This window comes from Acanthisitta chloris, unplaced genomic scaffold (assembly GCF_000695815.1).
Source record: "Acanthisitta chloris isolate BGI_N310 unplaced genomic scaffold, ASM69581v1 Scaffold37172, whole genome shotgun sequence".
In the NCBI taxonomy this organism is placed as follows: Eukaryota; Metazoa; Chordata; class Aves; order Passeriformes; family Acanthisittidae; genus Acanthisitta; species Acanthisitta chloris.
Window position 1 is genome coordinate 1 of NW_008660518.1, and position 12,789 is coordinate 12,789.

The 12,789-nt window shown below is 42.9% G+C and overlaps 1 protein-coding gene across 1 annotated transcript; it reads left to right on the forward strand.

Moving 5' to 3' along the window:
• Window positions 1-1,026: 1,026 nt before the first annotated feature.
• BBS12 (Bardet-Biedl syndrome 12) lies at window positions 1,027-3,153 on the forward strand. The gene has a single exon (XM_009069835.1). The coding sequence runs from the start codon at window positions 1,027-1,029 to the stop codon at window positions 3,151-3,153; it is 2,127 nt and encodes a 708-aa protein (XP_009068083.1).
• The last annotated feature ends 9,636 nt before the right edge of the window (window positions 3,154-12,789 follow it).

Below are 12,789 nucleotides of genomic sequence, written 5' to 3' on the forward strand. Positions count from 1 at the left end.
TCCGCCGCCGTGTGGGGATCTTTATCGTGCTGTGGAGGATAAGGGATAATATTCTGATGGGTTTTCACTGACTGGGGTGGAAGACGATGTGTTCTCGGTTTGGAATGTCGCTTGAAAGGGAGTTTTGGGGAGATGAACGGGAACAGGTTGCCCAGGGAGGCTGTGGCTGCCCCAACCCTGGCAGTGTTCACAGCCAGGTTGGATGAGCCTTGAGCAACCTGCTCTGGTGGGAGGTGTCCCTGCTCAGGGCAGGGGGCTGGGACTAGGTGATCTTTAAGGTCCATTCCAACCCTTAAAATCCTATGAAGTAAATGATTTGAATCTGAGCCTAATGGGGTACAGGACTCAGAGGTCTCAGTTGTTAGCATGTCTACTTTGTTGTTCAAAAAGGAAGGTTTAGTTTAATCCATGTGGTCTGCCATAGGATTGTGTTGGGGAAGGGGTTTTGAGGGAAACAAAATTTATTTTTGCTGTGTTAGAAGTGAGTGCTAAGTCAAAACTTTGTCAGGTTTTGTCAGGTTGGTCAAAGCAGGCAGTTTGTGAGGTCTGAAGTGGCATTTCTTTTGCATGCTGACTGGGCTAAATGGAATTGGAACAGAATATGTTTGGTTGTGTTTTTCCAGAACTGAAGGTTAAAGTCAGTGGCATAACTATTGGTGCCAAGAAGGACCTACGCAGAGCACTTGTGTTTTGCACATGGTTTGTTCATTCTGCTCCGATGAACTTGTGCCCTAAGTGAGGCAAATAACTGGAATTCCAGATAGCGGGTCAGGAGGGAAGTTAGAGTTCTCTTCAAGTCTTAAGAAACTGCTGGAATTAGCAGAACTTTGCCAGCCAGAAACAATTCCATGGTGTTTCAGCAAAGCACCATTTCAGCAAGTGAGTGCATTGATGTCTCACAAGTGCACAGGGTGAAGAACTGTTTCACACAGAGCAGGGCTGTGTCCAGGGTTAGACTGTTCATTTTTTGGTGATTGATGCTGTGGGATGGGGCAGTAATTTGTGTTCTGTCCACAGATGCTGCCCATGGCTTTCTGGGATGTGAATTCCAGGAGACATATTGGACTGCAGCAACTCTCATCCTTAGCATTAACTGGAAAAACATTGCTGGGGCCAATGAAATCATATAAATTCATCGTGGACGAAAGCAGCAACCAAAGCACATTGATTTGTTCTGCTGTTAGACTGATTGAGAGTTTGGATTTGACTAGTGCCTCTGGACAGCTGCTGAATGAAACCCTCCAGGCACAGAACAAGGAGTTCAGGACTGGGATGAGTACCCTGTTGTTCCTGGTGGGTGCGTGGAGCAATGCTGTGGCAGAGTGTCTCCAGCAGAACGTTCCTGTTTCAGCTATAGTGTCTGTGATGTCCGAGGGGTTGAACTCTTGCTGTGAGAGGGTTCAGTGTCTTCAGATATCAATACAGGATGTAAACAGAGACCTATGTTCTGGCAGAGTTAGGCCAAACACTTTTGAAACCCAAATTGGACATGACAGTCTCCTATACCCTCGGAATTTGCTGTGTTTCCAGAAGGATATTTCTGCTCCAGAAGAAGTGATTCCAGTAAATGGTCGTTCCAATCAAGGAGATGATTGTGATTTTAACAAGTGCCTGGTTTCACCCATGGTTGGCTTTGGTTCAGCGGCCTCTCTTGTCACACCAGTGGGTGACAAAAGTTCAGCTGTGATTCCTGGAAGTGGTGTCATTGCATCTAGCTCAATCAAACCAAAGTTAACCCACAGCAGACACTTCAGCACTTTAGGGAAAAGCCATTTTTCAAGTCAGAGTCAGCGAGGTAATTTTCAGGGGTACCTTTCAGGACCACTAGCAGGTCCATGTGAATGTTATGGTTTAGGACACCTGGCAATGGCTCTGAGCCATGGGAATCAGACTGGTGTGAAACTGCTACAAAGCATTGCTGCATATCAGCAGGAGAGAGCAGAATGCAGTGGTTCTTCTCAGTTGAATATCGCAGAGATTGTGACGTGCTGTTTGCTGGGCCTGCCTGAAAGCTATTCTTGTGTCTCCCCAGGCTTTGTCACATTAGTGTCACCGGAACAAGCCACAGTCATCAAACACTTTGAGGACAAACCCCTTCGGATTCTGCTGATGGATGGTGACCTAAGGGAAGAGTATCGACACATAGGTTTTAACAGACCATGTAATGTAAGGACTATATTGGAGCATCCTAACCTGTGGGGGAGCAGAGCAGGAGATGTGTGGCTAAGCAGTATGTTAGATATCTTGATAAACTTTGAAGTAAACCTGGTTTTGGTCAAAGGAAGCGTGTGTGAAAGCCTAATGGAAAGCTGCATTGCCAACAGAATACTGGTGATTGGCTCAGTGGCTCGGGATGTGCTGTGTGCCTTTGGGGAGGTCACTGGTGCCCAGGCAGTGACATACCTCACCCAGCTGAACTCTTCTTGTGTTGGGACTGGGGCCCAGGCAGAGCTGTGGGAGGCCAGTGATGGGCGTGCGATGGACCTGGGTGAGCTCGTGCCAGTCCGGATCAAAGCACAGGGCATCCCCCTGCTCACAGCTGTGCTCACCACTGCTGTGGCTTCCAAGCTGCAGCTCATTGAAGACCAGTTCTGGACTTTGGTATATCGACTCCATCATGCTTTAAACGACCAGAAGGTTTTTCCTGGGGGTGGTGCAGTGGAGCTCTTGTGCCTCAGTCACATCCAGGTGCTTGCAGAGCAGCCTGACCGACCAGCAGATAAAAAAGCTGTGAGAGCGTTCCTCAGCCCTTGGCTGGCAGAGTATAGATCCATTGTGCTCCAAGCACTGGCAAGTGGATGGAAGCAGTATCTTTCCGTGGTCATGTGTAACACTGCAAAAGCTGCGTCGGAGTTGGAAGCCTGTGCCTCGGTGGAGCATCACCTCAAGAAAGCAGCAGAGTGTGGCTCTCCCTTAGCATATATATTGGAAGAGTTTAGAAGAGGTGATCTGCTCAGGGTGGGCTCTGGTACCTTTGCTGACCACGGGGAGGGTTTCAAGGTGTATGATAATGTTACAGCCAAGACAGAGGCATGGAGGAGAGCTCTGGACTTGGTGCTGCTGGTGCTTCAAACAGATGCCGAAATCATCACAGGCCCCAAGAGGAATCAGCTATTGAACTCATGTGTGTCAAGTGAATTTAAGTTTTTATAGGACTTTCAGGATTTATGAGTGAGTGGGAGAAGTTCAGGCACAGCCTGCATGTCTTCAGAGTTTATAAAGCAAACTTTGAGATGTGATTGTGACTGGAATGTAACAACAGAAATCAGAGAGACAGGCACAAGGTAAATTCTTATTTCTAGGAATGGGAATCAAATAAACAAAAATCACTTGTGGTCTTACCTCTGACCCCAGCTGTGCATCTCTAGCTAGTGACATTGTCTGTATGGATGTCTCCTAATGTCCTCCAAAGAAAGGTAGGGATTTATTACATAACATTGATGTATTTGTGTTAAATGAAAGAATATCTATAATGTCATTCATTATTAATTAATATCTTGTTCTTATATTTTGTACACTGCAAACATAAGAGTTAAATTTGAAATAATTTAGGTGTTACATTTTACACTAAGAGATTGTATTAGCAGATTGTATTTTTGCATATTTATATGGTCCATATATTTCCTGTTTTCCAATACATACCTTTTGGAATTTGTCTTGTTTTGACAATTTGAGGCTGAATCCTTCCCTTTGGTATTATAGACTGGGTGTATCTCTACACATTCTTTTCACATTCTTTTACATTATGATATGGATTTTTAGAGTATTTCCTTGAGGGTCTTTCAGTTATCCTTGCAGAGAGCAAAATGTTGTTGTGAGTTTTAGGTGTTGGCTAGAAATTGTAAATGAATGTATCCTGATGGTTGAGGTAAGGCATTTTTACTGTTTTACAGCACTTAAAATTTGAAATCAGAGCCCTGCAGAACTGGCACTTGGTTGGAAGAAAGAGCTGTATAACTATGGAGATACTTTTTTTCTGAACTTGACATTCTGATTCACACTTCAAGTGAAACGTCTCACCAGTCTGGTGAAAACAGAACAGAAAATGAATGGAAATGGTGGTGCTAACATGGATTCTTGCTTTCAGGAACTTTCTCATTAAAATGCTGGTGGCTGGCAGCACAGATAATGAAATTCATCCCCAATGAGGTTTGGGTGTGTGTGTATATTAAAGTAGTGATATATCTCTGACCTGAACCTAAATATTTTGGATTTCTAACAAACTCCAGTGGATTTTGGCAAAGTCTCATCTGTACTATAAGGGTTTATAATTTTAATTAGGAACAGTAGTTCCCATCAGCAGAGGGATCTAGTTACATTGAAGTTTTGATCATCCTGCAATTACATTTTCATTAGGAATCAGTTGGCAGATGATGTTTAACTGTTTGGCCACACTCTTGGTGTATGAAGACACGAGAGAGAAAGAGTTTGGTAGATCAAGAAAAGCAAAAGGAGAATGAAATGGAAATCCAGCACATAAATACATATAAACAAAGTCTGCTGCTCTGCAAGCATTTGCAGCTCATGTTTGGCTTTGTACTGTTTTTCTTGAACCTCCTGTACTGAGCATTGCATAACCTCTGTTCCCAAGGAAAGATCCACTTGCACTTTATTTGAATAATAGAGTTAAGTGTGTTATGGAAAAACTGCAGACATGAATTGTATTGAGGTGGTCCAAACAGCTATTTTTGGGGTGCTTAGACACCGAGAGCTGACGCACCAAATGTTGAGAAAGTCCAAAATGATGTAATGTTTCCAATCAGGCTTTTAAAAAGCACATAATGATATATTTAAATGTTGTGATGCTGAAACCAGGATAAAAGGTTTTCTAAAAAACGGTCAGGCATTATATTTTGATTAATTAACACCTGCTTTTCTACAGGCCAACAAAAGAGAAGATTTTATAAACTAGCTAGAAATTGTATCCTTGGTTACTTACAATTCTCTCTTTGATATGCAGAGGTTAACATGCATGATCTCCTCAAGGCATCCTCTTCTGCAGTTTGGAGTGCAACATGCTAGTGTGGCTTCCTCAGGCTCAAATCTCTGAAGCCTCTCTGCAGCATGGAATGGAGATGATCCTGTGTGTGTCTGGCATGGCACAGGGAATGATTTCAACATCTGCCACAGGCGATTTCAGCTTCTGCCGGGCAGAGGCTCCTCCTAGGGTGCACAAAGGCTGTTTGTGTAGAGCATGATGTGATGGAAGAGCTAAGCTTTTACATGTGATGCGCTTGGGAAATCGGGAAATGGCAGAGATTTCAGGGAAAGAATTGTCCCAAGGCATCAGTAGTGTTTTACTCCCTCCTGAAACCCTGTCCTAGTCAGGTGCCTCATTTCTCCCTTGCGACCCAGTATCATCAGTCCCAGCTCATTCCTCCTACTGTTTAGAGCTGTGCCATTTTATTTAATGTTTCTCTTTATAAAGCAAATTTTTGAGGCCTTTGCTCTTTCATGATTTCCTGGAATGCAGTAGAGATCATAATCACATCACCAAGACCATTGTCCCAAGCTGGGCCAGCCTAGAGGGCACAGCCACTTGCAAATGCTGGCCCTGTAAGGACTGATAGCCTGGTGATCAGTGGTTGTCAGCAGGCACCTGAGAGTTTGCCTGCTACCAGCTGTCCTGAAAAAAATGAGCTAGGAAATGTAGGGAGACAATGGTCCCCAGGTAGACCAAGGAATGACTGCAGGAGGGTGGGTGCTGGGAAGGTCATGGAGCAGGAAGGGCTGCAGGAGAAAACCTGAGCTCACAGTAGAGTTGGGAGACAGTTTATGTGCACTGACCTTTTGATATCCCAGACCAGGGCTGCTGGAGAGGCTGGGTGAGTAATTTCCTTTTTTGGCGGGAGAGTGGTGGAGAGGGGAATTTAATCTAGGAGACAAGTTATGGAGTGATAAGAGATTTTCAGCTCTGCTCATAGGGATGAGGCAACTGTCAGACCTGAGTCATCCCATCAGTTACATCGACAGCAAAATATCATTCATGCATTTTTTGCATCATCAAGAATTGACCTTCTTCCATGAAAAGCAGGTTGGCTTTCCATAACCAGCTCAGGCAGGACAACTAGAGTTGAACCAACTCTACCAGGTACCAAGTGAATGAAATGTCTCATTATTGATTTTTTTAAAAAATCCTTTTAGTGTTTAAACTCCCTAACACCTATGCTATATGACAGTGCCATGCTCAAATGGGACTGAGCTGCTGCTTCAAGGAAGGGCTTGCTGTTCCTGGAACCTGCTGTGCTGCCAGGAGCGCTGTACACAACAGGCACTTTTGGGAATAACACACTTACTACAAGCCTTACAATTTGTATAAGGCAAATTGTCAGGGAGTCTTAAATTGTTCACTTGTTTTTCTACAGCTAATGTAAAACAGGATCTGGTACTGACTGGCTAGAAATGCTTTTTTGGATCAAACCCACAGGCTTCACGGGATGTTTATCACTTTTGGAAAGGACCAGAGTATTGAAAAGTGTTGCACAGTGATACATTTGCTTTGTCCCTTGCACAACTTCTTTGTATTGATTCTTTCCCTGGGGAGTTAAGCTGAACATTTTAGCTTCTGGTAACTTCCAGAAAGGTCTTTTCCAGCCTTAATGATTCTGTGATTGTCTAAATGTGACCATCCATACTGCTCTTTCTACAGCTCTTTTCTCACAGTCACTTGTAGAGGTATCACTTATTGGTAGCACTTTGAAGCAGAGGGAGTATATTCCAGTTTTATTCCTCTCTCTCCATACATCAGCAATCCTTTTGAGATAGTTCCACACCGGTACAGTTAGAGCATAGTTTGACATCATTTGGAAAAATCAAAAGATCACAGACTAAACTCTGCCACTTGCCACCAGCATTGCGGCATTAATTAACCATTCATCAAAAAGCTGCAGGAGCTAGATGGGATTTTTTTCAAGGCATTGTGTTAACCAAACATGAATAGATCTGCAGTCTTACAGGGCTTTTTTTCTTTGTAGATAACCTTGCTCCAGGAACTAATGTCCACAGGGATGAGTTCAGCACAGTGGGAGAGTGAGAACAGCTCAGGTATGTGCTCAAACTAGAGACTGAGTCTGATACCAAGTGGTGAAAGGAAGAAAACAACACACTCCTCTATCTATTTTGGTTTTCTAACTGTTTATTCTGCTAGTAATATCCATCCCTGTAAACTTTTGAAAACACCCACAGTGGTGTCTTTGGGTGCATTTCAGTGATAGTTTGCTGTGAGTACTGGGATTCAGCTTTGTTGCACTATGCTCCTGAAAAGTTTGTAGGGACAAGGGCAGTTTGGGGAAGAGATGCTTCCCCAGTGGAGGGAAATAGTAGTTCCTCAACTTTTCCTTTCACATCAGGTCCCCTCTGACCCCTGCAAAGTGGCTTCATGTCATGTATAGTCCAAACCCAAGTTCCCCAGCAGCATCCCCAGCAGCCACGTGGTGGAAAGGAATGCTGTGCCGTGATCATGCACAGATGGTGAGAGAGCTCCTGGGAAGAGGGAGAAACCAAGGCCTATATTTGGTTTCTCTGCCTAGCAGAGATTCAAAACAAAAAACTGTGTTCATGAAAAGGAATGTTTTCCTTGGGGAATAAGTGCTACTTTAAACAATAGGATTATTTTTTGATTGTTGCGGGAGTATTAAAGATAGCATGCAGTTTTTATTTAGAAGTAATGGGAAGACTGGTCCCTGACTTTTATTCCAGTGCAAATCTGTAGAGTGGGGTTTAGTGCCATTCACAACTTGTGTTGTGAGACCAAATATTTAACCAGCATTGCAGATCTGGGGAGATGACTTGTCGTGGTTTAACCCCAGCCAGCAGCCAAGAACCACACAGCCTCTCACTCACTCCCCCACCAGCGGGATGGGGGAGTGAATCAGAAGGGTAAAAGCTAGAAAAGCCCATGGGTTGAGATAAAGACAGTTTAATAGAGAAAGCAAAAGCTGCACACACAAGCAAAGCAAAACAAGGAATTAATTCACTGCTTCCCGAAGACAGGAGGTGTTTAGCCATCTCCAGGAGAGCAGGGCCCATCACACGTAACGGTTCCTTGGGAAGACAAACACCATCACTCCAGATGTCCCCCCTTCCTCCTTCTTCCTCCCACCTTATATACTGAGCATGATGTCATATGGTGTGGAATATCCCTTTGGTCAGTTTGGGTCACCTGTCCCAGCTGTGTCTCTCTCCCAATTTCCCATGCATCCCCAGCTCCCTTGCCAGCATGGCAGTACGGAAAGCAGCAAAGGCCTTGGCTCTGTGTAAGCTCTGCTCAGCAATAACAAAAACATCTCTGCATTATCAACTCTGTGTTCTGCACAAAACCCAAACATAGCCTCATACTAGCCTCTGTGAAGAAAATTAACTCTACTTCAGCTCAAACCAGCACATGACTAAACATAACAAAGTTGGTGGACTTATTTATTTTCAAGGTGTAATCTGAGTCACTGCTTTCGCTGACCAAAGCAAAAACAAACAACAGATCCCCCCTATTTGTTAGTTCTGGAGAGTCAGAATAACTTGAGAGGACTTGTATAAATTGCATTTCATTTGTACATCTCCATATATACACACGTTCTAGAGCAGAATAGGCACAGTTTCTCAGCAACATTAACCTGTAGTCTAGTCATATCAAAGAAAGCCATCAAAATACCTCCTTTTTCAGGAAAACTGTTTTCAGTAAATCCTTTGTTTTTCTAAGAACAGCCTTGTAGAAAAAGAATCCCTTGAGTAAACTGAAAGGAATTGTGTCTTGGTTTGGGTATTGACTCCTGTGTTCCATTTGCTGCTCCCTGCATTGGCAGTGCTGTCTGTGGCTTGCAGCTCAAAGATGCATATCCCATACATACACCGTTTTAGTGGAAGTTAATGCCATTGAACATATGTAATTCTGTATCAGTATGGTGTCTTTGATTCCCCACAGTGATGAAAATTAGGCTACTATACCTGCAGCAATACAGATATGTTGATTAGCTCAGTGTAATTAACAGCAAAGTCTTCCTAATATCACATAATTTCAGTTCCTTGAGCAAGGTATGCTCAAGGAAGGGGCAGTCGGTGTTCAGCACCACACTTCTCACTGCCCTTCATCTCCTAGTGTATGTATGCACTGTTTAAATAACCATTCCATCCATATCATGCATGTGTTTGTGGATACTTGCTTTCTGGAGCTCTTTAGCTGTGATAGTATGCTGGTGGCTGCCAGAAGCCAGGAAACTTGGATGTAATTGGCAGCAAGAGAGCTTTACTGGAAAAGAAGCCCAAATCTCTGTTTATCTGAAGTACCAGGCAGTTAACTTGAAAAGCGATTTTATGTGTGACCCTGGCTATGCAATGATCCTGGCTTTTATTTGACATCTCAAATACAGGAGCAGTGCTGTAAATGCTTAACAGAGCTGCCAAATGTCAGGTCAGTAATTGCTATACATGGAGTTACTGTGGGTAACATGGGAACAGCTCTCCAGTCTCAGGTCCAGTGATGGATACTTGGGACAGTTTCCCAAAGGAGCTTGAAGAGGACCTTCACCCTCCCAGATTGCTCTCACAGCCATTCATAAGGCCAGTGAAACTGTGGAAGAAGAGAGGATTTTCAAGGCTAGGAGAAGCTGGAGGAAATCCAGTGTCTCTTATTTGTTCAAGTTTCATTATTAAACAGACATTATTAAACTGCTGAAGAAAGGTCTTCCAAAAACACAGGAGCTAATTGAAAAGTGTGACTTTTGTCTGTGCCAGGAGGTGCTGATGGAATGAACTGTGTTTACTTACCTGGAAAAGAGCACTGTGGGCTGCCCTACAACAGGACACTTGGAATCTAATACACAGCCATGAGGTGAAGAGGCATTATGCAAACAGCATGTTCCATTCCTTGCCCTCCCTCAAGCTCGTGTCCACCTCTGAGCTAACGAGTTGAAATAGGGTTTGTTATGAATTGCATTTCTTTTAGAATGCAAATCAAGCTGTTTTTGTTCTGGTTTATGCGTTGCTATGAGCCACTACCACAAACTCAGTTCTTGAATGAGAATTCACAGACGCTTTTACTGATGTGCATCTGTGACGAAGTTATTTTGCTGATATGTTATTCTCAGGAGACTGGAGGGGAAGGGGAAATCATACTTGGGTCATGAATTAATACAGGAACCAATCCCTTTTTCATTAAAGACGTCAGTGGAGTTTCCATGGCTTTGGAGAGTTGGTCCCTAAGAAACAGATTTTTGCAAAACCATGATTATCATTCCTCCGTCTTCTGAATACTGGAAGAGGATGACTTTCTGATAATTTCTGAGTGGCAAGAGATGTAAAATTGAGGACTGCTAATGGTGACAAGGAGTGTAACCTTCATTAAAAGCCACTCTTTCTCAGATGAACCTCTAATAAGCTAATAGCAATAACAGTTGATCAGTGATGACATGGAAACCATTTCATCAGAGATGCAGTAGGTTGAGCCATGCTTTCCACTGAAGAATTTGATGAGGATTGAGAGCCCAGCATCCCTAGATTAAAGGATGTCTCCTGCAGGGAGTGTCACCTAGAGAGAGCAGTCAGCTTTGGAAACAGTCATAGCCAGGTCTGTCAATCTGTTTCTTTAGAACTGCAGATCCCATAGAGAATAAACTCTTCACTCTATTCATGTAGTTCATGGTAAAATGAGGCCCTGGGTAACGAACAGGAGTCAGAGTTATTGTAGCAATGAATGAATGTTTAATGCCATTCAAGGTTTGGCTTCTTCACCTTGAAACACATTTCTGTGATCTCCAAACCTGATAAAGCTGATGGAATTTGTCTAAAAGCCTTCTGCATTGCTTGGCCATACAGAATTCCCACGATTCTAGACTCTGAGGATAGTATCTGGAACAGGGTAGTTCTTGGAGAGTAGAAGTAAACTTGGACAATGAACACAGTAGCTCTTTTTCAGAATACAGTGTGAAGATTAAACCACAGCAGTTACAGTGTGCCAGGTAGAGCTACTAGTAGTCATACAACATACAGTGCAAACTCAGTAGAGCAGAGCAGTTCCTCTCCATAGGAGGTGGCACGTTGGCAGGATGGAATGAATGTCATCCAGTTTAATACCTTGGGAATGAAGCAAAACCTCAGTATATGTGGTTTGGAGCCTCACTGATTCTTTTTACCATTGCTTTCAAAGGATTCCCCATAATATGCAATCATTTACTTTACATGCAATCTCTTTATTTATAGCTTTGATATTAATCTCCAGAGTTGGATCTCTGTCTATTTGTCATAGTCTGGCAAGAGCATCAGAAGTTGTCCCTTGTCATGTTTCCTGTGTCACTGAGGTGATGCAGTGCTGGGTCAGGCGTATTTGATAGCAATGGCTTTAATATTGGAAGCAGAAAATGAACAGACTTTATTGATGCAGGTTTGAGGAAAGTCCTTACTACTTCTGTTTAGTTTTGTTGAGTTTTTTTGCTTGTGTTTTTTTTCTTTTTTTCAAGTGGAAACTTATATTGCTGTTTTAGAATTAAGCTTTCATCTGTGTCTGGCTCTTCCCCTGCTCTATTTGCTCTTGAGTCCCCAAAATTAGCAAGAGTAATGATCTAGTTTGCAGTGCAGTAGGAAAGAATAACTTGACTTTCTAAAATGTAATAAACAGTGCAAGACCTGGAACAAGTACAAAACCTTCAGACAAGGTGAAAGCCCCCAGAAGAATACCTCTATTCAAAATGTCTGTGGATGTCTGCAAATACTGCCAGGAGCTTAAGTCTTGTCCTTTTCCTTTCCAAACATGTGTATTAGGTTTTTCTTTAAAAATACATACTGTATCCTTGAACTCTTCCACTTGGTCCGAGTCAAAGAAGGTAGTATTTCCTTTAGACCAGTTGATTCATACATAAAATAAAATCTGTGAGACATTATTTTGGTCTTGGTTATTTCCCTCTTGTGATATTGGATGGAAACCACTTTGAAATACTCAAGCTTTAAAGCTAACAAATGTCTCTAGCTATTGAGGATTACCTGGCCTGACATCTCAGGAATTCCACTGGGGTTATATCCCAGCTTTGTTTAAAATGTCCCTTATCCTCTGAGACCTGTATGTGCTACACAGCAGATCATCTCCTAGGGTCAGGTTTGTGCAGTGAGTGGGTTGTGGTCCCCAGGAGGAAGGTTGCAGCCCATGGGAATGACTGGATTCCCCACAGCAGCTTTACAGCACAGGATCTGTCCCAGCAAGGGACCTCATTCAGCAAAATATTCTGTACTGTGCTATTAATAATCATCAGATAAAACAACTGTCAGGCTTAATGTCTGTCTCTGGGCTGTGGGAGCCACAGTAACGTGGGGCTGTGCTCTCCTCTTCGTGCAGCAGTTGTAAACTCATTTTCTATGCCCGTGTGCATTGCTCTGCTGATGCCTCTTGGGAAGAGAGAAGCACTGCTGAGCACTCTCTGCTAAGTCTGCAGAGGTAACTTCACTTTTAGCCCCCTTCTCTTCTTCACTGTACTTTATTTTTCTGTTATGTTTTGTTTTTAAATGGAACTAATTATACTGTTCCCTCCTCTTGTTTTTTTGCAAAAAAATACCTGATTTACAGACAGGGCAAAAGCTTTTATTTTGTGTAGCAAACTCAGCTACAGACTTACCTTTCCATAATGCCTGTAGGTTAAATTAATGAAGATAAACCCCTTATATCACACCATCTCTTCTGTACCTGTGTCACTAAATGTACATGGGATGACTTACAATAATATGCATAGCAGATCACAGTAATTTCTTCCTTAAATATGAGCTTTGTCATTATTTTGGGGTCAAATATGATGGAGTGAGAGACTGTCTGTT